Source organism: Sus scrofa, chromosome 17 (assembly GCF_000003025.6).
Source record: "Sus scrofa isolate TJ Tabasco breed Duroc chromosome 17, Sscrofa11.1, whole genome shotgun sequence".
NCBI classification, from domain to species: Eukaryota; Metazoa; Chordata; class Mammalia; order Artiodactyla; family Suidae; genus Sus; species Sus scrofa.
The window spans coordinates 49,149,768-49,177,037 of record NC_010459.5 but is presented as its reverse complement, the minus strand read 5'-3'; the positions used below and the strand labels follow the sequence as shown (position 1 = coordinate 49,177,037).

The 27,270-nt window shown below is 47.2% G+C and overlaps 1 protein-coding gene across 7 annotated transcripts in view; it reads right to left on the bottom strand.

Moving 5' to 3' along the window:
• Positions 1 to 27,270, bottom strand: part of EYA2 (EYA transcriptional coactivator and phosphatase 2) — a 313,108-nt gene that overhangs the window by 66,752 nt on the left and 219,086 nt on the right. For all 7 annotated transcript variants that reach the window (XM_021077393.1, XM_021077399.1, XM_021077395.1 and 4 more), the window contains one exon: positions 21,095 to 21,178. In XM_021077393.1, coding sequence (XP_020933052.1) covers positions 21,095 to 21,178 — 84 coding nt within the window. The remainder of the gene's footprint in view (positions 1 to 21,094; positions 21,179 to 27,270) is intronic.

Genomic DNA, 27,270 nt, shown 5'->3' with positions numbered 1-27,270 from the left:
TTTTTTTAAGGGCTGCACTTGCGGCATATGGAGAGTCCCAGGCTAGGGGTCGAATTGGAGCTGTATCCACGGGCCTACACCACGGCCACAACAACGAGGGTTCTGAGCTGCGCCTGCAACCTACACCACAGCTTATGGCAACGCCAGATCCTTAACCCAGTGAGCAAAGAGCTGGCTTTGAATTTGAGCTGTTTGGCTCCAGTGCCCATCTCTAGACCAGAGGTGGGTAAACTCTCCTATAAAGAGCCAGAGAGCAAATACGTTGGCTCTGTGGCCTATCTGGTCTCTATCACACTCAACTCTGCTGCTGTAGAGTGAAAGCAGCCATAGAAAATACGTAAATGGATGAGCATGGCTGGTGTGCCAATAAAACTTTATTTAAAAAATACGTAGTGGGCCAGGCCCATGGTTAGGACAGTTCGCTGACTCCTGCTCTAGACCACTGTGTCATACATACGGTCTCCTCCTATGCCGGGTCTCAGATGCTGAAAGTCTCCTGCTACATGGGGCTACATTCTAACGGAGGGGGAAGGCCATGAGTAAGACTTAAGACCCAAACAGTGACAAGTGTTTCGAAGACAAGGAAACTTGAAGATGTGCTGGAGGTGGAGAGAGAGGCTGGGTGTGTCTGAGTATATGCGTTTTGGGGAGAATGGCTGGAGATGCAGTGGTCGGGGAAGGTCGGAGGATGTGACAGCTGAGCTAGGGCCCAAACGAAACAGGGGAGCCAGTCATGGGATGATTAGATAGCAGAGCGAGCCAGCTCAAAGGCCCTGAGGCAGGAACAAGCGTTGTGTGTCTGAGAAGCAGCAAGAAGGCCAGTGTGGAGTGGGTACAAAAAGTGAGAGAGGGAGGAGAGAGCCAGGCAGAAGAATCTGCCAGGCAGTTCATTTTGGGGATTGAAGGCCACGAGGAGGAGTCTGAACTTTGTTCGGAGATAACAGGGGAATGTCCTTGAAGCAAGGACAGGGAAGAAATCCGATGTATATCTCAAATGGGTCACTTGGGCTGCCTTTGTGCCACTGTGTTGTCAAGGCCAACAAAGACCCAGTGAGGATACTGTTATCATACCCATTTTACAGATATGTCAGACGCAGTGACTCCTCAATCTATTAAGGAACAGGACTGGGATTCGGCTCCAGGGTGGTTTACTCCAATTTCAACTTTCCTCCCTATGCCCCTCAGCCCCCCAGGATGCAACTTTTGCTGCCTGGACCGTCATCATCTCCCAGCCCAAAGGTGTGTGCTGAGAATCAGGAAAGTGAGGGCATGTGGCATGAGCCAAGCTGGCATGATTTCCATCTGCAGAGAAGCTACACGACTGACCAACACTGATGGCGTATGGTGGTGTGATGAGCAGTGACAAATGTCCTATCAAATGACACCCCCAACCCCCCTCCCCAACAGAAAACCTAATGAACGGGAGGAGGGTTGGAGAGAACAAATCCATCTTTTTTTTTTTTTTTGGTGAAAAAAATATTTTACTTTTTTAGAGCAGTTTAAGGTTCACAGCAAAACTGAGGAGAAGATCAAGAGATTTCTTATATATTGCCTGCCCCACCCATGCATAGCTTCTCAAATCCATCTTTTGAGGAGCAAGATCCATCTCCTTTGACATGGCGACAGAGCACTCAACACACACTCTGCTGGGCTCCCCAGCACCTATGGAGGGGCCTCAAAAGGAGCAGGAGGTCACTACATGGGGCGTCAGTTCTGACGGTGACATTTCCACAGGCGTCCATCAGGACGCAGGACTCCTCATCCCTCATGCCCCAGCTTAGCTGTCAAGGTGCAGCATAACTGAGGAGGGCAGAAATCCATCCATCCATCCATCCATCCATCCATCCATCCAACAAATATTTACTATGTCATCTATGTGCCAGGCACTGTTCCAGGGACTGGAATGCAGCAGCAAACAAAACAGTCATATGAATGAATAAGGCAGGCTGAACAGGGTGGTGTGTTTGATGGCAGGGCGGCTATATGGCAGGGGCACCATTCCAGAGACCACCATGAAAGTGCCGCTTCCTACAGTTGGGCAAAGTGCATGCTGCACAGCCAAGCCCTTCCAGGAGATGAGAAATATCGTGCAAAGAAATACAGCAAAGCCTTTGTGTTGAGTGGGTTGGGCCAGAGGTGCTACAATTCCATAGGGCAGTCAGGGAGGTCCTTGCTGAGAAGGTGGCATCTGAGCAGATTTTTAGGAGAAGGAGGAAGCCTTGTGGGAGGAGGAATATTTCAGGCAGAGGGAACTGAGTGTGCAAAGGCCCTGAGGCTGGAGTGTGTCTAGCTGGGCTGAGTACCGCTGAAGAGGCAGAGTGAGAAGGGAGGGGTCCTAGGAGATGAGGGCATGGAGCTAATGGGCCAGACCTTCGAGAACCATATCTAAGGGCATGGACCCTGGTCACTGGGCCAGTTTTTGTTTCAAGTGTTTATAGAGCACCTACTATGTGCTGGATAAGACCAGACAAGTTCTTGACCTTCACACGGCGTACAACATACACGTGGAAGTGAGTGTCAGCTCTTCTTGTCTGCCCAGCATCCATCTACCTTCTGGTAAGTTAGGAACAGAGTTTTATCACCCCCCATCTGTGTCATCCCCAGGGGCCTGGCCCCATCGACACCCCACCCCCAGCCCCCCATCCCTCCACCCCCATGAGTGACTGGCTCCCACCAGGCCAAGGAGAGCTTCATCTGACACTTAGTTGCAACTGTTGGGTGGGAAAGAGTCACTCTCTTTTCACTGGGGTATCCAGCTGGCGGGATGTTGGTCCTGTGCTGCTTGGGGGCATTTCTTCCATCACAAGTGAAAAGAATGAAGCATAGAGGCAGCGAGACTACCACCTATTGATGCTGCTTGAACCTCTGGATTCAGCGGTGCTCCTGAACTTTTTGGTTATAAATGCCAATGAATTCACTTTTCTCCTTAAGCCAGCTTGAGTTAGGTTACAGGTGAAAGACAATTAATTTGACAGCTAATGGTGGGCACGGAGAATGTGCTCTACTAGAAAGCAGGGACGCAGCGAGAACTAAGACATAGTCACGAGCCCTGGGCTTGAGGCACTGGGCTGGATGGGAAGAGATGCCGCCAGTAGGTGATAATCAGTGCCAAACAGAAGAGGGTGCTAAGGGAACACACAGGAGGGACATCCAACCCAGTGTAGTCAAGGAGAGCTTCCTGGAGGCAGGGGCGACTAAGATAAGACCTGAATGCTGGGTAAGCAGTAGCTGGGCAAATGAGTGGTGAGTGAGGAAAAGTGTTCCCAGCAGAGGGAACAGCATGGATAAAGGCCTGGAGGTGTGGGAGTCTGTGGGTGCCACTGTAAGGCTGTGTAGCCTAAAATAGAAAGTGGAGAGGCGAGGCAGAGAGAGGATGGAAGGAGGGTCCCGAAGGGTCTGGAAGCCAGCCCAGAGGGTTTGGGCATTACTCTGTGGATGAGGCACAAAAGATAGCAAGACTTACGGAAACTAAGCAGCTTCCTTAAATGAATGAAAAGCTGTGGTGAAACCTATGCCTGGCTGATCTTTCATTTTCCAACTCTTGGTATAAGAAATAGTTAACTTTCCCCAACTCTTCTTAGAGAAAGACAAGGGAGATAGTCATGACAGCTGATATCTAGCCTTGGTGTTAGGGAGGCAATAGGGAGTGGTGGGGATTGTGGCAAACTGGAGACCACCCCCCCCCCATGTAAAGGAAGCAGCTGCTATGGAACTCCAGCCAAGCGATGACATTCAGAATTGTAGGTGCAGTGTGGCCAGATCTTCTGATTTTTTTCAAGAGAACCCAGAAGCCTGAATTTCTGTGTAAAATCTCCCAATTGACGATGTTTTTAAAATTAATTAATTTCTTTACTCCGAATTGGCTTGTATTGTTACATTAGTTTCAGGTGTGCAGCACAGTGATTAGTATTTTTACTGATTATTCTCCATCAAAGTAGCTTTACATGATACTGGCTAAAATCCCTCTAATCTTCAATGCTGGCAGCTACTTAGACAAACATGACCAAAAAAACATGCTTGAGAGTCAGGTGTAGCCTGCAAGACCTCCCTCCCCCACAGTGGGAAACTGGGCACAGGAGGAAATGGGGTTGGACTGAAGGTTTGAAAGCTGTGCATGGAACTCGGGGCCTTGGGGTTGACTGTGGTCGGCTCAGGTGGCAGGGAGGCTTCCAATGGTCTTTTAAAAATTTATTTATTTATTTATTTATTTATTTATGTTTTGGGAGATTTTGTCTTTTCTAGGGGTGCACCCCCATGGCATATGGAGGTTCCCAGGCTAGGGGTCCAATTGGAGCTACAGCCACAGGCCTATACCACAACCACAGCCACAGCAACACCAGATCTGAGCCACATCTGTGACCTACACCACAGCTCACGGCTACGCTGGATCCTTAACCCATGGAGTGAGGCCAGGGATTGAACTCGCGACCTCATAGTTCCTAGTTGGTTTCATTAACCACTGAGCCACGACGGGAACCCTCCAAAGGCCTTTTAGATTTAGGTTGGCCCCTTCTCTGCCACTTGCCAGGCCGGTAGTCTTGGGAAGGGCCTCAGTGTCCCATGCAGAAGAGGCTCACCACCTTGACCTTGTAGGCTTGTCTCACGGACCAGGGAGGTGGCTCCTGTGACCCAGGGCCATGCACGCAGGGAGAGACTTTTTTTATCCATATAATTGAAGGCTTATGGGCACAGGTTATATGGTAGAACCTGAAGGAAACCATAAAAGTACAGGGCTTTTTTTTTTTTTTAAACTCTACACACAAATTCGACGATGAATGAAATGGGCAAAACCACATACTACCAAAACTCACGTGGGAGAAATAGCTGCAGCTATTAAAGAAATTGAGGTCCTAGTTAAAACCCTCCGGAAAAACCAAATCTCTAGGCCCAGATGGCTTCACTGGAGACTTCTATCAAACATTTCAAGAATAGCACCCATTTGCCACAATCTCTTCCAGAAAACAGAGGAGGAGGCAACATTTTCCAACTCATTCTATGAGGCCATTCATACTCGCACACCACAGCAGAAAAAGAGACTATTAAAAAAAAAAAAAACCACACCCATTTTTCAAGTAAAAAAGGTTCATCTTTTACTGGCTCCAGGCAGTTTACGTTCCTTCAAGTGGATCCCGAGCGCTCTTAGACAAACACTGCATGATTTCTGGGCTGGCCTTTTGAGGTCAGTGGGGCAGGAACTGTTATTCCAGTTTTACAGATGAGCAAACCTCTATTTAGTTCCAAACTATTTCACCGCCCCCAAAGGAAACCCCACACCCATGCAGCAGTGGCTCCCCGTTCGCCCTCCCCTCTGGTCCCTGGTAACGACCCATCTGTAGTCTGTCTCTATGGATTTACCTATTCTGGATATTTCATATAAATGGAATCATACAGCACAGGACCTCTCGGGTCTGGCTTCTCTCCCCTTAGCATAATGTTTTCGGGCTTTGTCCACACTGCAGCGTGGATTAGGTACACCATTCTTTTTATGGCTGAAACTATTCCATGGTATGAACTCTTATGACTGATGTGTTTATCCATTCATCTGTTGATGGACATTGCCAAAGAGATTCTTTTCTCCCCCCTTTTCTGGCCGTGCCTGTGGCATGCGGAAATTCCCGGGCCAGGGATTGAACTTGGGCCACAGCAGTGACAATGCTGGATTCTTTACCTGCTGAGCCACCAGGGAACCAGGGAACTCCTCCAAAGGGATTCTTTTTTTTTTTTTTTGGTCTTTTTAGGGCTGCACCTGTGGCATATGGAGGTTCCCAGACTAGGGGGACCAAAGGGGAGCTTTAGCCGCTGGCTTATACCACGGCCACGGCATCGTGGGATCTGAGCCGCATCTGCGACCTACACCACAGCTCACGGCAACGCCGGACTCCTAACCCACTGAGCAAGGCCAGGGATTGAACCCGAGTGCTCATGTTTACTAGTCGGGTTCGTTAAGCACTGAGCCACGAGGGGAACTCCCAAAGAGATTCTTAAACTTCAGATTTCTCCTTTGAATGAGGCCCCACTGGTGAACCTGCATGAGATCAGAAGGGCCCACAAGTTCACTAACTCACAGAGGAAGTGTGGGAAGGGGGCATGGTGTGTGTGGGGGGAACGTCCTATTTCCCTGTCAAGTCAGCCCCCCATCCCACTGCGCTGACACCTTCCTGCCACTCACTGAGGGGCACCCGCACCACCAGTCTCACGGGAAGTCCAGGGATCTTTGGAGCAAGAGCCCTATTGTTGGGAAATAAGTACCATTAAAAAGTGCTGGGGCGGGGGTGCTGGGGGGGAGACAGGCTTCTCAACCTGCTAGTTAAGTGCAAAGGAAAATTGTTCCCATTATTTAGGTTCACAGGGTGCCTGGGATTTTTTTCCACCACTTAGCATTGTCGGCAGCACTCCCTATATTTACAGCAGACAAAAGAGCCTCTCATTCTAACTCGACCCACCATTTGTTGGAGGAGATTTAAATCCCTCTTATTATTATTACTATTATTATTATTTCAGATGCCCTTCACCATTCATTGAAAGGTGGGGCTAGAGAGGAAAAAAAAAAAAAAAATTGGCCCAAGTAGTCTGGGGAAGCAGCCGCATTTGTTAAATTGGGGGGCGGAAAATTCGGAGTACTCAGGAGTCTTAAGGGGCTCAAACCCCTCAACCTAAGCAGAAACGGCCTGTCTCCAAAGCAGCGGAGAGCACAGGGCTTCAAAGAAAGTCTCTGCTAATGAGTACTTTTCTGACAACCCAGACCATCTCTGAAATATATTTTATGTCGGAAATAATCCTTTAATGCTGTAAACTACATAAGCAGAGGCGCTTGGCATGGAGGCCCCGTGGCTCAGAGAAGCACTATTACAGGGGATTAAGTCTACGAAGGGTACCACCCCCTTGCCCACGGCCCCTCCAGCTGTCATTCACCTCCAGGACCCCTTTGAAGGCGTTTCCACCCTCTTCCTCATCCTCCCCCCCCAACCAGAATGACAACGACAGATGTTGGCGTGCTGACCTTACCGGATGGAATAAAGCAACTAGTTGAGTCACCACCCCTAGTCCGACACAGAAAATCATCACTGCTAGGAAAGGCCACCCAAAGCCATCATTTCTTTATCAGCCACAAAGACTAAAAGACCTCTGACTTCACTGAAAAGAGAGGTGGGGGGTGGGGGTCAGGGGTGGGGGGCGGCCAAGGGTGGGCGCAGGGACTGAAAGGCAAGGTTTAACCCCCAGTGGGGGAAAGAAATCTCCGACTTCCTCAGAAAATCCTTTCCAAATTGTATTCATCTTGACTTAATCCACATCTACCGAGTGAATTAGGCAGTATTTATTTTGAAAATCTATTTTATAGAGTTCCAGGGACTCTGTTTTCCTTGGGCAGGGCTGACTCCATTTCAGAGCTGGAGTTCGTGGCCAGGGCCCCGGCCAGGCCTTTTAAACATCCAAGGTGCTGGTCTCAGATGGTTAACACAATGTAAATAAACACAGCTGAGCCCGGAGACATTGGAAGGTTTTCTCATTAAAGAAATAAAATAAACAGATGGTCTTAAGCACTCTGGCTTGTGTTTGTCAAAGTGTGGAGAGCTCTCGAGGTCGGAATGGCAGACGTGAATTAGAGCCACAGCTCAAGGTAGAGCGGGGTGGGGAGGGGAGGAAGAAAAAGAAAAGAATCTGGTCCTCGGAATTAACTAATCGTCCTCCAGGGAGGGCACTTTTGATGTGAACCTTAGCAACTTCTACAAATAGTCTTTAACTGCTGGGTCATAAAACCAGGGGTTTTGATTTCTTCTCAGTTTGTAAAGCAGGACCGGACAGGCCAAGCCGTGTATGGCCAACTGGATCTGATTGAATCCGGATGGCACTGTGCTGGGTATTGGATTCCGGAATCTGAGCCGGAATCACGTAATTACACCCGCCGAGGGATGGGGGAGGACCGGGGCTGGTCGGAGAGGGCAGGGGAGCCGTGGCAGGGTGGGTGGGGAGGGGAGGGGTGTGCCCAGCGGGATCTGGCCAGGCCCTCGACCCGGCCTCTTCCACGTACGCAAAGAGGCTGGCAGGCTGGCGGGATCCAGGAGAAAAATGGATGAATTCATGGCTTACATCTCGCTTGACAGACTAACGTGTGAAGGTGCCAAGTTTAAATGTCCATTCTGGTTCAGTACCTCCGGGCAAGGACCTGAGACTCTGCATGTCTAACAGCCCCCTGCTGATGCTGTTCTCTGGACCACATTTCAAGGGGCCGGGGGGCTTATGTTACAACAGGGGTCTGGCAGTGAGGAGCTTCGGTTCTGCTAAGAACCCATCGTGCAGATGTGCCACCCTTCAAGCCTCCTCAATGTCTCAGTTGACGTCTCCCCTGAAGCAGACCCTGAGCCCAAGATTCAGGTACAAGCAGTTTATCTGGGAGGGGACCCCAGGAGGCACTGGTGACAGAGTATGGAAGTGGGGGGGGGAGGGGAAGGAAATCTACAGGGCAGGTGGATGAGCAGGACACGGCTGTGAGCTCCCCGCCTCTGACCCCAGAGTGTCGCAGGTACTTGAAAGAGAAGCCATCCTGCCTGCAGAAACGGGGAAGGCTCCAGGCGTAAAGGTGCGGTGTTAACAGCATCTGCTCCCGTGAAAGTTCAACCCTAGCCATTGAATGATGATGACGATGTTATTTTACCATCAAATAATCACGCCGGGAGATGAATAATTGCAACTGTGTTATGGCAAGTCCCCTGGTGCCATGAGTCATCTCCACAGGGTGTTTTGATCTAGTTGGGACGACTGGGGAGACGTTTTCCTAAGGACAATAGCACAGCTTCTGTTTTATTTGTTGGGGGAGGGGAGGTGGTAGGATTTCAAGCACATTGGGTCGACAGCATTCCCAGCCATGAACAAGACAGGGGATCTTTAGGAAGTAAAGAGCCTGCGTTTTGGAACCACCTGGCAAAGCTTAGAATCTGGCAGGAGGGAACCAGGGACTCTTATGTCCCAGAGTCCACTCGGAGGACCAGGAGGGCTTGGGACCCTTAATTGCTGCCCCCTATAGCCCACCCACTCTGGGTACAGCCTGGCACTGGCAGGTCACAAATGTAAATGCCTCTGGGGGGAGGGGTGAAGGAGGCACCATAGCCCCACCGCCCACAGCCTGGGTAGGATGTATAACCCTAAGGAGTGAAGGGGGCTGAGGTGAACCCCAGGGCATGTGTCTTGGTCAAGGGTCCCTACTCTTGGAAAGCTCACGCTTGGTGTTGTCAGACCCCCCTCTTTTCAGAGAGAAATGAGACATACAGATTTTCATGTAAAACACCCAGATTAAAAAATATTAGCAATGACGGAGTTCCAGCTGTGTGGGTTAAGGATCTGGCATTGCTGCAGCTGTGGCATAGGTCACAAATGTGGCTTGGATTTGATGATTCAGTTCCTGGCCCGCACACTCCATATGCTGTGGGTGTGGCCAAAAAATTATTAGCAATGAATTTAGAACTTAAGGAAACGCCAGGGGGCCAACTTGTCTTCAGGCCAGAGTCGGCACCCCCCACATTGCCAGTCTGAAACCTGTAATCTCTTCAGAGTGAGCAGAGCCTGGCGCTTTCAAAGGGGTGATGGGGAGGGAAACCTTGGATTGGATTCTGCTCAGGTGGGCATTTGGGGTCCCAGGTCCTCCAGGCAGGCTTGGGGCCACTTGCTCAACATTCTACAGCCTCTGCTGAGCCCCTGCTGGGAGCCCAGCTCCGGGTGAGGTCAGGCCAGGCTGGTACCCAGCATCCTGGCCTCAGAGGGATGCTGAGAGGCCCCCCTCTTGTCATGTGTGTGGTTATTTGTTCCCTGCAGAGCAGGGGCCCTGGAATCTCATTTCTGCAGCACTTGCAACCACACACGCTGAAAGCTCCCTACCCGCAAGCTATTTGTTTATTTGTTTATTCAACAAATATTTATCAAGTGGATGTGCCAGGCTCTGCTGGCCGCCAGGGGGTGAAGTTATGAAGCATTAAGTCCTGTCTGTGTGCTCTTGGACCTCAGTCAAGCAGAAGAGTTCACTCCAATGGCTTTCTTTCTTTTTTTTTTTTTTTTTTGGCCATGCCAGAGGCATGTGGAAGTTCCTGGGCTGGAATTCGAACCTGAGCCACAGCTGTGACAGTGCAGAATCCTTAACTTCTAGGCCACCAGGGAACTCCTCCAATGGCTTTTAATTTTTACCCTGAGGACAGTCACATGGATCATGGGGGATGACATTTAGATACTTAATTAAGAGCAGTGGGCCACCTGCTGGCTTTCCTCTCTTCCATGTTGGCGACCTTGGCTGAATCATGCCACCTCTATGAGCCTCAGTTTTTCCAACGGGTATATAAGGAGCAATCATGCCTTACAGGCTTGTGGTGTAAAGCTCAGCTCAGTTCATAAAGGATGCTCGTCACAGCTCTGTCTGTGCTGGTGGGGAGCCGGGAGGGCATGGTGTCCTTTCTGCAGGGAGCTGGGATAAGGAAGACGTTGGACCGTGGGATTCGGAGCAGGAGATGGATGTAGGGTTTCTCAGTCATGGCACTATGGACATTGGGGCCAGATAATTCTCTGTTGTGGGGGCTGTCCTGTGCATTGCAGGATGTTTAGCAGCATCCCTGGCCTCTACCCACTAGATGCAAACTCCAAGGCATGACAACCAGAAATGACTGACATCACCGAATGTCACTTGAGGGGCAGAGCCACCTCCAACTGAGAACCAGTGAGTTAGAGAAATGGAGTTGGACATATAGTAACATGGAGGGACCTAGGATCACAGTCCAGAGGAAGAAAAGTGAGAAATAAAGGGTATTTAAATAACGTCATTTGCAGACAGAAGAAATAAATGCACACAAGAAGACAATACGTGTTTTACCTGGAAGTAAACAAAAGACTATACAACAAACTAGTGCGCGTGTGTGTGTGGGGGGGGGGAAGAAGAGTCCAAATGGGTCTATAAAGAAACATATATTTGCACCCACGTGAAACAAGAAAGAGGCCTGTGTGGGCAAAGAGTGTAACTCCCTGTCAGCACTTCAAGTCCAACTCAAAAAAAAAAAAAACCTATGTTCACAGCAGAGTACTTAGCATATACTGAATGTGCAAAGGTGGGAGAATTTTTTCAAGAGGAATCTGCTAATTGGCAGTAGAGGAAGAAGAGGTCAGGTCCCTTCAGAGGGAGACCATGACAGAAAGTAAGACATCTCTGTAGCCCAGGGGGGTGAGAGTCAGGAATCCTTTGCATTCTACAGCTGTGGTTAGTTCTGCCTCCCAAAACTGTGCTTCTCATCTTCCTCATCTACCTGGTTCAAAATGACTGTTACAATAGCGTGCCCCCCCCCTCCCCGGTCTCCTGCTTCCCATCTTTCTCCCTCCATCCCTGTAGTTTACTTTCCTGGGGAGCAGCCAGAGGAATTTGTTAGAAATATAACTTAGAGCCTATCCATCCTCTATTTCAAACCTCATGGCTCCCACTTCTGAGTAAAAGCTAGCTGACTCACCACTTTCTCCCTCACTTGCTCTGCTCCAACTATGCTAGCTTCCCTCATATCCACCAGGCAAACATCTGTCTCAGGGCCTTTGCACTTGCTGTTCCCTCTTGCTCTTCCACCAGATATCGGTTCCTCCACTTCTTTTTAAGCCTTTTTTTAAATTCAGCTTCCCCATGAGGGCTCCTTCCCTGGCCACGTTTCATCAAGTTTATTTTTTTTTATTTTTTATTTTTTTGTCTTTTTGCTATTTCTTGGGCCGCTCCTGCGGCATATGGAGGTTCCCAGGCTAGGGGTCGAATCGGAGCTGTAGCTGCCGGCCTACGCCAGAGCCACAGCAATGCAGGATCCGAGCCGCATCTGCAACCTACACCACAGCTCACGGCAACGCCGGATCGTTAACCCACTGAGCAAGGGCAGGCACCGAACCCAAACCTCATGGTTCCTAGTCGGATTCGTTCACCACTGCGCCACGACGGGAACTCCTCATCAAGTTTAATTTCAACCCCCTCCCTCTTCGACCCTTCCGAAGGACATCATCAATAAGGTGAAAAGACAATACACAGAATGGGAGAAAATATCTGCAAATCACCTATCTAGTAACGGACTGCTATCCAGAATACATAAAGAACTCTTACAATTCAACAATAAAAAGACAAATAAATTAAATAAAAAACAGGCAAAGGGAGGAGTTCTCTTGTGGCACAGCAGGTTAAGGATCCGGCCACTGTCACTGTAGTGGCTCAGATTGCTGCTGTGGTATGGGCTCATCCCTGGCCCAGGAACTTCCAAATGCCAAGGTGTAGCTGAAAAAAAAAAAAAAAAAAAAAAAAAAAACCAGACAAAAGACCATCAACAGATGAATGGATAAAGAAGATGTGGTACACACACACACACACACACACACACAGTGGAATATTACTCAGCCATAAAAAGAATGAAATAAAGCCATTTGCAGCAATGCGGATAGACCTAGAGATTGTTGTGCTAAGTGGAGTAAATCAGAAAGGGAAAGGCAATGGAGTTCCCGTTGTGGCGCAGTGGTTAACAAATCCAACTAGGAACCATGAGGTTGCGGGTTTGGTGCCTGCCCTTGCTCAGTGGTTAAGGATCTGGCGTTGCTGTGAGCTGTGGTGTAGGTCGCAGACGCGGCTTGGATCCAGTGTTGCTGTGGCTCTGGTGTAGGTTGGCGGCTACAGCTCCAATTCAACCCCTAGCCTGGGAACCTCCATATGCCATGGGAGTGGCCCAAGAAATAGCAAAAAAAGACAAAAAAAAAAAAAAAAAAAAAAAAAAAAAAAAAAAAAAAGAAAGGGAAAGGCAAATACCATATGATATCACTTATATGTGGAATCTAAAATATGGCACAAATGAATGGGTTTATAAAACAGAAATGACTCACAGACATAGAAAACAAATTTATGCTCACCAAAGGGAAAGGCAGGAGGAGGGATAAATTAGGAGTTTGAGATTAAAAGATACAAACTTCTATCTATAAAATAGATCAACAACAAAGTCCTACTGTATTGTGTAGGAAACTATATTCAATATCTTGTAATAAACTATAATGGAAAAGAATATGAAAAAGAATATATATGTGTGTGTAACTGAATCACTTTGCTCTGTATCAGAAACTAACACAACATTGTAAATCAACTATACTTTGGTGACAAAATGGACAAAGGATTTAATAATTATTTCTCCAAAGAGGGTTCTACAAATGGCCAATAAGCACATGAAAATATCATTAGTCATTAGTCATTACGGGGAATGCAAACCCAAACCATGAGATGCCACTTCACTTTCGCTGAGAGGGTGGAAGCAAAAAGACAGTAACAAGGGTTGGTAAGGATGTGGAGAAATTGGAGCCTTATACCCCGCTTATGGGAATGTAAAATGGTACAACTACTCTGGAAAAGAGTCTGGCAATTTCTTTTTTTTTCCCTTTCCTTTCTTTTTTGCTTTACGGGCTGTACGTGCAGCATGTGGAAGTTCCCAGGCTAGGGGCTGAATCAGAGCTGCAGCTGCCGGCCCACACCACAGCCACAGCAACCTGGAATCTGAGCCGCATCTTCGATGTACACCATAGCTCCCAGCAATACAGGATCCTTAACCCACTGAGCTGAGGCGAGGGATGAACCCATATCCTCATGGATACTAGTTGGGTTCATTTCTGCTGAACCACAATGGGAACTCCCGAGTCTGGCGAATTTTTAAAGGGTTAAACAGAGTTTCCATATAGCCTGGCAGTTCCACTCCTATGTGTATGTACCTAAGAGAACTGAAAACACGTCCATGCAAAAACTTACACACATATGTTCACAGCAGCATTATTTATAATAGCCAAAAACCCATCTGCCATCAACTGGTGAATGGACAGACAAAAATGTGGTATATCCATACACTGGAAAATTACACAAAACCAAAAATAAATGAAACACTGATACATGCTAATACATGGATGAATGTTGAAAACATGATGCTAAGTGAAAGAAGCCAGTTACAAAAGACCACACACGGTGTGACTCCATTTAAAAGCAATGTCCAGAAGAGGCAAATCTAGAGAGACAGAAAGTAGATTAGTGGTTGCAGGGGCTGGGGGAGGAGGAAATGGAGAGAGATTAGTAATGGTTTGGGGTTTCTTTTTTTTTTTTTTTGTCTTTTGTCTTTCTAGGGCCACACCCGTGGCACATGGAGGTTCCCAAGCTAGGTGTTGAATAGGAGCTGTTGCTGCCACCCTACACCACAGCACCACCAGATCCAAGCCATGTCTGTGACCTACACCACAGCTCATGGCAATGCTGGATCCTTAACCCACTGAGCAAGGCCAGGGATTGAACCTGTATCCTCATGGAGGCTAGTCAGAATCATTTCTGCTGAGCCACAATGGGTACTCTGGGTTTGGGGTTTCTTTTTGGGGTGAGGAAAACATTCTGAAACTTGTACAATTCAACACCAAAAAAACCAACCACCCAATGGAAAAATGGGCAAAAGACCTAAATAGTCCATTCTCCAAGGAAGATATACAGATGGCCAACAAGCACATGAAAAAATCCTCAACATCCCTGATTATTAGAGAAATGTAACTCAAAACTACCATGAGATACCACCTCACACCAGTAAGAATGGCCATCATTAATAAGTCCACAAATAACAAGTGCTGGAGGGGGTGTGGAGAAAAGGGAACCCTCCTGCACTGTTGGTGGGAATGTCAGCTGGTACAACCACTATGGAGAACAGTATGGAGGTACCTTAGAAATCTATACATAGAACTACCATATGACCCGCAGTCCACTCTTGGGCATATATCCAGACAAAACTTTCCTTAAAAAAGACACATGTACCCACATGTTCATTGCAGCACTATTCACAATAGCCAAGACATGGAAACAACCCAAATATCCATCGACAGATGATTGGATTAGGAAGAGTTGGGATATATACACGATGGAATACTACTCAGCCATAAAAAAGAACGACATAATGCCATTTGCATCAACATGGATAGAACTAGAGACTCTCATACTGAGTGAAGTAAGTCAGAAAGAGAAAGACAAATACCATATGATATCACTTATAACTGGAATCTAATATACAGCACAAATGAATGTTTCCACAGAAAAGAAAATCATAGACTTGGAGAATAATAGACTTGTGGCTGTCTGGGGGGAGAGGGAGGGAGTGGAGGGATCAGGAGCTTGGGGTTAACGGATGCAAACTATTGCTCTTGGAGTGGATTTACAATGAGATCCTGCTGTGTAACATTGAGAACTATGTCTAGATTAAGTATTGCAACACAACAATGGGAGGAAAAAGTACGTATACATGTGTGTGTAACTTGGCCCCCATGCTGTACAGTGGAACAAAAGTACATAAAAATAAATAAAAAAAATTAGATGCAGTGATGGTTGCACAACGCTGTGAATATACTAAAAACCAATGACTTACACACAGTGTAATGGTAGTATGTGGATTATATCTCCATAAAGCTGCTATTAAAAAACACACACATACAGATGGGCCTAGAGCTGAGTTTCCGATTGGTACTGAGCTGCCTAGAAGGCAGAGCACAAAAGGAGGAGTCCGGGCTGACCTGCTGTGAACCCAGAAAGACTGCTGTTCAATGCTATTAGGAGCCCTTCCAGGCCACAGGCAAAGGCTCCTGACCACCTTGCATTTGTCTAATCCTGGCTGGAAAAAAGAGAGTTCAGGGACTGTGGGGAGATGGGGCAGGAGGAGAGGTTAGGAAAGAGGCGGTAATCGTTGGCGGCTCCCGCTCTCCAGGGAACTCTAATGGATCCACAAGACGCGGGGAAGTACAGCTACCAAAGGGATGCTCTGGCTTTGAGCACTGGGTAGGAAGAGATGGAAAGGAAGTGGAGAGATGACAGCCTTGAGCAGCACATGCCCTGATTGGGAACAGGAAGAGAGCCCAGTTTCTGTTTTAAAATTTATACACTCTGTTTTGAATCATTCCTTAATCATTTTAGCTCTGTTGGTCTTATTTCCCCAAGTAAACAGTGAGTCGCTCCTTTCGCTGGGACCACAGCTGATATGATTTCTGCTTCCTGGACAGTGCTCAACACAATGGCCACAGGCGAAGAGCTGCTAGTACCTTGGTGAAGATGTACAGAGGGCCATGACCTTCAGAGTCCACTCTGGACACACCTCGCACTCCACAATCCTCACCATCTTCTGGAAAGAGCACTTTAGTTTCTTCTAGGGGACCATTCTACCCTAACTCCATCCATTTGATTAGGATGGAGCTGATCCACTCCTCTCCTCCCTCCAAGCAAGGGATGGGCTCTTGATCTAGGCTGGCTACTAAGAGCCACAGAGTTGAATGTATGGATGGGCATTTGACCCATTTGGGGCCAATGGGATTCAAGCCTAGGAGTCGTGCTGGCATTTGGGAAGTTCTTTTTCAGCTGGGATTGCTGAGAGGGAGTTGCCACATGGAAAAAGTCAGCAAAGGGATGCAGAAAGACAAAGTCCTGAGAATACTGCTTGAACTTCTGGATCCAGACCAACCTGAATCCCATTACCCCCTGGGTTTTTTGATTATGGTCATCTAATAAATTCCCTTTTTAGCTTAAACGCTCCGTGTTTCAAATTGTTTGGTACTAGCTATTAATAATAAGCTCCACAGGTCGGCAACTATTGGAAGAGCACAAAGAGAAAGTTCTGTGGACAAAAATCAAGGTCACATATTTTAGTTCTATTATGAATACCATGACTGCATAACCTCCCTGTGTCTCAGTCACTCTGTCTGCAGAATGGGACTCACTCTCCTTCTCCTCCTCCTCCAGATACTCTCTACTTCTCCCACTTCCAAGTTTATAGCTGTATCCCAGACCTCTCTTTGAAGCTTAGACCGGCAAATACAGTTTCCCTCTAGGTCTCTTGAACAGAACTAACTTTATTCTTCCTCAACAATTATTTTCTCTCCTTGTTCTTCCTCTTCTTATACGGTGCTTTGTGCTAGAAAAAGCCAGCTGTCCTCTAATAGCCCCTTTTCTTTCTCCCTCTCAGAAAAATAGAATCCTCGAATTTTAATGGTGCACATGACTGGACTACATTTTCCAGACTCCCTTGCAGCTAGAGGTGGTCATGTGATCAAATTCTAGCCAATGGCATGTGACCAGAAATGCTTTGTGCAACTTCCGGGTCTGGCCCTTCGAAGAGAAAAAAAAGTCAAAATGAAAAAGAGAGGGGTCAAGTCCCCTTTTCCTGCCCCCTTCTCACTGGCTGGAAAGCAGACATGGGGGTGAGCTATGTTTCATCTTGCTAATGAGGGCAACGCTCCAGAGACAGCAGAGAATAAGCTTGAACTACTTATGTCTGGCCAGTAAGGTGAGAGAAATAAACTTCTATCTTGTTTAAGCCACAGGTAGTGTAGGTCTCTCGTAGGGTGGCTGGACTTAGCAACACCAACCAGCCAACCTTATTCTTCACCTAAGAGCGAGCCAGAGGAAGGAGTAGAAAATTCTAGAAGAGGAATGATGATGGCACAGGAGACCTGGGGGCTCCAAGAGCATTCCACCTTAGTTTTCCTTGGATATTCTAAGAGGCAAGGGAGCCTGAGATCTGCCTTTTTTTAATCTCTGAATGACCTCACTCTCTCTGGGCCTCAGTTTCTCCTACTGTACCATGGAGACTAATTGGACACGATGGTCTCCTCGGCCCTTCCAGATCTGACCTTCTGTGGTTCTGTAATTCTAAGACGGATGTTGAAACTCAGATGCCAATGGAGCCAGGAGGGTGCCCCAAATGGGTTAAACAGGGCAGGTGGGGCTGTGCATGGGCTGGAGAGCATACACCCCCGCTAACTGGGCTGTTGCTACTCAGCTCCTGCTGATTGCTGCCACATGGGAATGTAGGATCGCCAGATTTTCTAATTTTTCAAGAAGAGTTGGAAATCTCAATTGTTTTGGTCTGTGCAATCTCCTGATTTTTTTAAATGTTGGCGACAAATTCACATTTTTTCGAACACTCTAGGGGCCAAACACAAATGTCTGCAGGCGGAATTTGGCGGGTAGCCCCTAGTTAGGAATTTTTTGTATTGATACTATTTTCTTTCCTTCTTTCCTTCATTCAGCAAATATTTATTTGATGCCTACTAAGCAGGGGGCACCATTCTATGCTCTGGGGACAAAGCAGGGAGCACAACAGGAAAAAAAAAGTGCCTGTCATCAGGCAGCTTTCATTCTAGATAACTGTCCTGATTCATTCATGCAACAAATATTTATGAGCAATCTGATCCAGGTACTATCTTTAGTTGGGTTGATAAAAAATGTTCATGGGAGTTCCCATCATGGCTCAGTGGTTAACGAACCCAACTAGTATCTGTGAGGATGTGGGTTTGATCCCTGGCCTCGCTCAGTGGGTTAAGGATCCCGCATTGCTGTGGCTGTGGTGTAGGCTGGCAGCAATAGCTCTGATTTCACCCCTAGCTTGGGAACCTCCATATGCTGTGGGTGCGGCCCTAAAGATTAAAAAAAAAAAAAAAAGTTCATGGTCTTTGCCCTTAGGGCACATACAGCTTAGAATGGAGGCAGAGAAGAAGTATATAGTTATAATATAAATGAAAAATAGGGTTTTGGTGGGAGATGCAAATTTTTTTTTTTTTGGTCTTTTTTTTTTTTTGCCATTTCTTGGGCTGCTCTCGTGGCATATGGAGGATCCCAGGCTAGGGGTCGAATCGGAGCTGTAGCCACCGGCCTACACCAGAGCCACAGCAATGCCAGATCCGAGTCGCATCTGCAACCTACACCACAGCTCATGGCAACGCCGGATCTTTAACCCACTGAGTGAGGCCAGGGACTGAACCTGCAACCTCATGGTTCCTAGTTGGATTCATTAACCACTGAGCCACGACGGGAACTCTGGGAGATGCAATTTAGATGGAGGTGAATACGTAGCAAAGTCCTCTTGGAGGAAGCTACATTGAAAATGGGAACCGAAAGGTAAGTTTAATTTAACCTAGTACATGAACTTTCTAGAACATTCTAGATTATAGCACACGTTTCCAGTGTGTCCCTTCTGCCTGTCCTCTCAGCCTGTGGAGGCTTTCTCCTGTTAGGGTTTCCTAACAGAATGTGATTGCTTGCCCTATGGTTTTCATGGGACAAGGAGGACAGGGAGATAATACCCCTAGAAGAAGTTCTCAACCCACAATGGAAGGGAATTTGTAGATAAGTATCCCAGAACCCTCTCTCCTTGGGGGGATAACTGAGTTGTGTTCCAGAATCTTCCAGAGGGTCCCCAGTGGTTCTGAGCCCCAGTTACCTACAGTTATAACTATTCACATACGCTGTACTGGCTGCTTTCCCTTCCCTGTCGCAAGTTCCCACTCTGCCCCCGGTGCCCCCTGGGGTCACCCCCCAACTAAACTACCAGCACTCACTCCTGGTCTCAGGCTCTGTTTCTGGGAGAAACTCAGCATAGACCAGAGAGATCACGGCAGGTTCCGAGGACAGGAAACAAGTCAGGACAGGTCGTGGGAAAGGGGCTGGGGAGTGGGGCAGGGGCCAGCTTGGGAGGGGTCTTGGAGGCCGGGTTAGGGTCTGTCGATGGGGAAGCCACTGATGATTTTTCAGTAGAGGAGTGACCAGACTTATGTGTTAGGATGACCCCTCAGTAGGGGGCTGGGTGACCAGACTGCTGGAGGGGAAGATGGCTGGGATTAGGTGGTACAGTTGGACAGGGGTGGTTGGCAATGAGGAACGACACGGACCAAGTGACACGGGGCCCAGAACAGACAAAGCCCATAATTTGGTTTAAAGAGGGGTGGTAAGACACAGACACAAGAGTCCTATCCACGATGATGAAGCCCTGTACAGTTCACGGGAACTGAATTGCTGCATGAAGCTATGGAACATCCTGAAGAGCAAGAAGAGTGAAGGAATGACTTTATCATGTTGCTTAAAAACCAAAGAACACCAGCTTGGGTGGGCAACTCACTACGGAGTGCCTTTGAGAGAGCCCAACTTTTTGCAATGGCTGCTAGGTCCTCTCTGGTGCTTTTGGCAGCTCTCGACTCTGCCATCCTTTACCTAAGCTGTGTACGTTCCAAAACTCATGCCGGATTTCCCACAGGCACTGCTAGACATATTAACGGCATTCCTCCTCGGCAAGAGATTTCTGCACCAGCAACACCATTTTTATATTCTTTACAACCTAACAGCAGACGATAAATCTATCTTGCTAATTACACATCCAGCTTGTTATAACCCTCATAAAAAACATGAGCAGCTGGAAAAGCCATGAGGTGATGTCAAATCATATTCCTGGTCTCTAAACAGAAACAGAAATATTTTCCAGGCGCTGCTGAGCTGCACGGTTCCCACTCATGCGTGGAGGCAGCTGCCAATGAATCGCTTACCTCGGATGAGCCGATCGAGCGTCTGGCCCTGCCCCCTCCGCCTCTACCTGTCTCCCCGAAGAAAAGAGGGTGAACGTTTGGAGCATCCAGATTTGGTTTGATAAGAAGCCCACAGGATGAATGCAAAGCATCAGCAGGGTTTGGGTTTGAGCAGTTGGGTTCATGTTTGCGTTATTAAGGTGGTTTGACCTTTCTTGTGAATATCACCAGTCAACTGGCAACATGTGCCCCAAATTCTCACTGGATGGTTCCCTGACACAATTTGTCGATGGTACATTTGCAAAGCTGTTGCTGAGATCCATGCCGGAGCTGACAAAATGCCTCCCCTCATCTCAGCAAAAAGGAAGGAAAATTAAATTCATCTGCCGGAGACACTAAGATAAACAAGAGGGAAGAAGAAAAGTACTTTACCTCGTTTCCCAGCTAGGATTACTGGTTTTGGCTGCAGCGTCTCCTAGCCCTCTTAGGAGGAGGGAGACAGCCCAAGATTACAAGCTTATATCCTATCGAGTGGATGTTGAACGTGTCATGTGTTGGAAGAAAAGGCATGGGAGACAATAGGGGAAGCTAATTAAAATTTCACATGTCAAGGGAAAACTCCATAGGACTTCTCAAACCCGGGCTGACCCAAAGGGGGCAGCTTTCGTTGGAGGAGCCATCTCATCAGCTGCCCCCACAATTCCCAGGACAAACCAGCTGGATGGACTGTCATGTCGAAAAAAAAAAAGAGACAAAAATGGATTCTTACCTTCCCGTATCTGGAGGCAAAAGTCCCCGTGAGTAAGGAGTGAAAAATAATTATTGTCTCATCCAAGTCCCACACGAACACACGCTGTGATGAGAAAGGGAAAGAAGGGAGACAAAGGCACTTGCTTGCATCTGAATTAAATGTCTGCAGAAATTAATTCCCTGGGCGGAAGAAGAGGTCTTAAAAAACATTGTCTTTAAGTAATAAAACATGTGACTCACTCACTGCTGTGTCCTTGAGTCCCCATCCAACCCCAGCCGTGTACAGTGTATTCTGAAGGCCAATTCTGGGGTTCCTATCAACACTTAGATGCCAGAACCAGGAAGCCTGTTCTTGCCTTTCACGTAAAAGCTCAAAATAGGAGGCGCTCAGTCCAAAAACAACAAGAAAAATCGTATAACTCATTTGACAAAATGAAATACTACCATGTTACCTCCACGGCTCACCGCACGCCCAGCTCCTTCTAAACGTTTCTGTTTCTAGCAATTCTCGTGATCACCTCCGTTATCTCTAAATAACGTACTTTTACTACTGGCTTGCCAACTTTAGACCGTATCTTTCGACTGGGCGATATGAAAGATGAGGGTTTAGCTCACAGTAATCTCCCTCCTTTCTCCAGAATTTTATGTTTTTCACATATGTGCACCCCTCTATTTCCAATTCTGACCTGCTCTGGATATTTTCTCTTGGCTAAAACAGTAAACCCGATATGGAAGTTATGGATATTGGTGTCCCTGCCCTTTTCACCGCCTCCTCCTCTCCCCAGAATCTCAGCTTTAGCTTTACTCTTGCATTGTCAACGTGGATAAACCGGTCTGTACACTGGGTTTTATAACGGTACTTAAATCTTCTGCATTCCGTCTATATGCTGATTTTAAGAGCTGGTAACCAGCAAAGAGCATTTATTTACGTCTTGTGATGACCAGTCCCTGTAGAGCCAAGCAATATACAAGGATTTTACCTCCCTCTCTACGCATTCAATGCCACAGTTCCAGAGCCACTTTAAGGAGACTGTTCCTACCATCAAGGTCGTGTGTCTTCTCCTTTCTTACGCTCCATCTCGATGAAAATCATGCCATGTCTCAGTTTGTTTCTGTATGAATCCTGCTTGCCTGGAATAACTTTTCATGTTCGTTAGAATTGCTTGAACTCTTCTTGTTTCCAATAGCACGCCTTCATTAGGATCTCAAGTTCAGCCACACCCTCCGTGTGTATCAAAGAGGTTCGTTCCCTGTGACAGAATGTTCCAGGGTGGACTGGATCATTTTTAGGCTTGCGATGTAGTTAGCATCCAAGACTTCCCTTTCTTGCATTTCTGGGTCAGAGCCACTGTTTTCTGGATCCCAAGTCTTTCTTGGTTTTCTTCCTTGTTTCACTTGAGTACATCCTTAAGTTGATTTCTTGTGAAAGGGCGAATGGAAAGTAATCTTCTTGTGTTTTTTGCAAATCAGATCATATCTTTATGTTGCTCTAAGCTTCCTCTGGGCGAGTGGGAAATAATGCCCTCTAGATCTTTTAAAGAATCTCTCTTACCTTGTGCAGTGTCCAGCATGGTTCATGAGAAGTCTGATGTTTCACTGATCCTCAGACCTTTGTAGACTTTACTTTTTTTTCTCTTTGGATTTTTTTTTTTTTTACATTTTCTCTTTATGCTTGGCACCCTCACATCCCATCGGGGTATACTTAGGTGTAATCTTTTTTTCACCAATACTGTTCCGCACTCAAATGTTTTCAATCCTATTTCTTTAAATAATGGTCTCCCATCTTTCCCACTCTTTGTTGTTTCTGGAATTTCTAAATAGTCAAATTAGACCTTTTGGATTAATATTGCTTTATCCTTCAAAAATATTTTTTCTATAATTTTGTCTTTTTGATCTGTGTACTCAGAGACTTAACCTTCGCTTCCAGTCCTTCCATGAGACTTTTGATTTTTACCATCACTTAAAAATGTACAGGAACTTTTTCTTTGTCTCTGAGTGTTCCTTTATGACAGCCTGCACCTCCTATTTTATAGATACGAGCGCTCCTTGAATCTTTATAGGAAAACCAATCAGAATCTTTCCAAGATTTTTTCCCTGTGTTTTAAATCACCTCTTGTCGGTTACCCTATTCTTTTATCTGGGCCACAGGTTTTCATGGGGGGGGGGTTCACAATCTTTCTGGTGATCATTATGTTTCAGAACAAAAGGCCTGACTGATGATTTGCACAGCTGGGGGTGGGGGTGGCAAAGGCACCTACTCAGTCTACCGTCTTGAATGGGTCCCCTTGGAAAACTCTCTGAAGGTCAGTGGCTGTATTTACACATTGGCCATGCCTTTAACAGTAAAGAGAAAGGTGGCATCTAGAAGGAAAAAGGCCAATCAGTACAGGAGTTTTCAAAAAAAAAAATTAGTAGATTTGAGTATTATTCTGTGAATTTTTTGGTCTAGTTACATTTACGTGTTATGTGTGTGCTGGGTCATGATAATAAATACCGTCCTTACCGTGCATTACGGTAAAAAAACATTTGAAAACCACGGTTTTTGAAGAGGGCTTCTGGGGCTTAAATGTGCTAAGTCCTACTTTATCTGAACTAACTGGCTTGGATCAGTCAAATGTTAATGTTTTGGTAAGAGAATTAAAAAAATCCCAATAAATATTTTCAATAAATATTTAGGGCAGACTCCATTAATTAATTATTTTTGGCTTTTTAGGGCCACACCTATGGCATATGGAAGTTCCCAGGCTAGGGGTCGAATCGGAGCTTCAGCTGCTGGCCTACGGCACAACCACGGCAATGTGAGATCTGAGCCGCATCTTCGGCCTATGCCACAGCTCACAGCAACTCCAGATCCTTGACCCACTGAGCGAGGCCAGGGAGCGAACCCTCATCCTCACGTATACTAGTAAGGTTTGCAACTACTGAGCCACCATGGGAATTCCTCCATTAATTAATTACTTAATTTTCTTTCTATGGCTGCACCTGTGGCATATGGAAGTCCCCAGACCAGGGGTCAAATCGGAGCTGCAGCTGGGGCCTACACCACGGCCATGGCAACACTGGATCCGAGCTCCATCTGCAGCTTAAGCTGAAGCTTGCGGCAATGCTACATCCTTAACCCACTGGGCAAGGCCAGGGATCAAACCTGCATCCTCACAGAGAGGACACCGAGTCCTTAACCTGCTGAGCCACAGTGGGAACTCCTGGACTCCATTAATTTATTGATGGCCTCCTCTCTGAATTGGGTCTGTTCCTCTTCCCCACTAGTCTGCCACTCTATCTCCTTGCCCTAGAGTCTCAGGGGTATGTTCCTGGTGGCTATTCTGCAGGCGACCCTAACTCTTTAGCCCACCGGGGTTTGGGCCAGGATGGGCCCCTATCCCCAGCTGGGTCGGAGGCCTTTCCTTGAGAACTCAAAATTCAGGCCTGTTGGCGGCAACATGATTTGAAGGCCAGGGAAGGCCAGGAGCAGAGGGTGAAAGATGGAAACAACACTTCGTAGGACTTAGTTTTAGCTAGAAGTAGAGTGAGGAGCCTGGAGAAGACCTACACTCAGGAACCTATGCCTGGGGGCACTGAAAAGACACTACTGCTTTTGGGGATTCTAGCATCTGCACTGAGGAATGTGGGGAGAGGACGTGTCACTGCCTTTTCCTGCCTCTCCTACCTTCTGTTTCCAGATTCTTGCTGACACTTGCTATACCCTTGACTCTTGGGTTCTAAGAGATTCCCTGTATCCTTAAAATAAATTCTGCTTTTTCACTTAAGCTGGCTCATGTTGGTTTCTGGCACCCGCAGTCGAGGGATTTGAACTAATACACACTCAGAATTTCCCTCCTTTCCACTTCTCTACATAATTTCTCTCTTGCGGGCTGCCGTCATTAGCAACAGTGCCAAAGACTTAAGAGGTGCGACCCATGCAAACCCTCCATGCTAACGTGAAGCATGGAGCTGACACAGCTCACACCTTTTCAACTGTTCTTGCCCAGTGGTACTTACTCAGGAATCAAGAAGCAGATGTTTCCAGAATAATATCACCCCGCAAGCCCCAACTTCCATGCCACGCCCTCCCCCTTCTCAGTTTAATGGAAAAAATCTCTCTCTGCCCTCACTGTCCCCTACCAAGAGCAAAAACCATGTTAGGTGACTGAATGAAATATTTTTTAATATTAAAGCATAGGTTGCTCCCCAGGATTTCTAGAGCTCTACAAATTCAAGCTGGTAGAAAACCCTCAGGAATCTGGCAGTGAAGAAAGCCAAGGGGAGCCTGGAGTCAGGAAATCTTCTAGCCTTTTGCAAAGGCTTAATCCCCCTGAAGGGATTGTGCAAAGTCCTCTTGGTTTTGGAAGGGGGTGGCTTTAAGAATTAGAGGAAAAGCAAGAACAGAATCTTCCAGACTGAGAACAGTCCCATGAACCACAGGAACACTTGCTCTGTGGCAGGTCCCCAGGGAAGCCACGGTCTCACAGGAGATGGCTGTGTACACCTCAGGAGGCTGACCAAGTGTAGGGGACACTTCTAGGATGACAGGAGCAGAACCAGCCACAAATAACTGCTACTGCTGTACGAGTGAATACCAGCTAACTAGCACAGCCCTACTAGGGAACACGAATTAACTAGCACAGCCCAACCCTACCAGTGAATAGTGGCTAAATAGCAAATGTCCTGGTATTGGTCATTTGTTGCTTGGGTCTCCAGCATCCACCCACTTCTTGGAAGAGCACCCAGTTTTCTTTTCCTGTTGTGTGCTGGGTGGCACTGTCAATCAGGGGCAAGAGTGAGGATCCAAGCCAGGCCAATGGGATGACGCTGTCTCCTTGGAGCTGGACATCGAGTGAAATGGTGCTAGAATCCCAAATGCTTCACTCTTCTGCAGGGGCTGGCACCCTGAAGGTTCCCCAGACTCCCCAGCATGGGCTTTGTGAGTATTCTTTCCAATCCTGGTTGAATTGTTTTCTCTCCATGTGGTTGACTCCCAATAAATTTCTTTTTGCTTATTGGTTTCTGTTGCTTGCAACCTAAGGATTGTAGCTAATACGCCAAAGTTCTTATCCTCAACAAGGATTTCTAGGCCCAAAATATGGCATGGTGACTGCACAGAATGGCTACTTTCAGGGACCACTGCAGCTACTGACAAGGAAGGCAGCAGGCACCAAGCCATACTGGACAATCGAGGCTCTTATTCCGTTTTCTGAGACCACCTAACCCGGAGATTCTCATACAATTCTGGGAGGGCAAGGACCCCCCATAATGAAATGGGATTTCCTACCGTCCTATGGATGGGGACTCGGGGTCAAAATGACATTGATTTTAAGGAAGTGATGAGAATGGGCTATCTTAGCATATCTGAGTCGGCCAGCTGAGCTTTGTAGCTGCTACATAATTTGCACAGGGTTATGAACAGGATGTGATGCTGCTGCACCTGATACCTTGACAGTGACCCAGGCTTTGCCAGTACTACCCATGTATACCCATGGCGCACTCAAGCCAACATATAGTGCCTTTTGTGAATGAGTGCTAATTAATGCATGTACCCCTTTTTTCCTCCTTGATAGACAGTGGCTGCTTCTGTCTGTTTGGGGGGCATCCATCTTGCCTCTGTCCCCTCTGGCTGTCTCCCCCATTTCTCAGGCATGCTGATCCTTTTTTGTCTGTTCGTCCATAAAAACGTCAGCGCCTGACCAATAACCCACGTTGCTTTCTTATAATAAAGATTGGCACATCCTTTAGACCAGTAGCTCTCAGCTGGGGAACTTAAAAGTACTGACACCTGGGACCCACCCCCAGGGAATCTGATTTAATTGCTCTGAGATGCAGCTTGAGAAAGAAGAGAGTCTCACATGCAGCCCAGATGGAGAACCACTGTCTGAGAAACTCCGGCTCACAGAAACAATGCAAACTCCTTTGAGCCAGCCTCCTGTCTCCGGGTAGATAAATATCTAAGGCGTATTAGAATCACTAGAGGAACTCTTAGAACTCCCTGCAATGTGGAGTTAATTAGTCTGGAATGGGGCCTGGGCATCTGAATTCGACCATGTAGCCAGCATCACTCTAACCAGTGGGCAAGGTTCGCGCCACCCAATGCTGTCTTTACCTGGGCCTCTCAAAGTGTGGTCCCCAACCCACACCAGCATGGTCTAGGAATCTCTTGCAAATGTGAATTATCAGTCGCTGCTCCAGATCTACTCAGCTGGA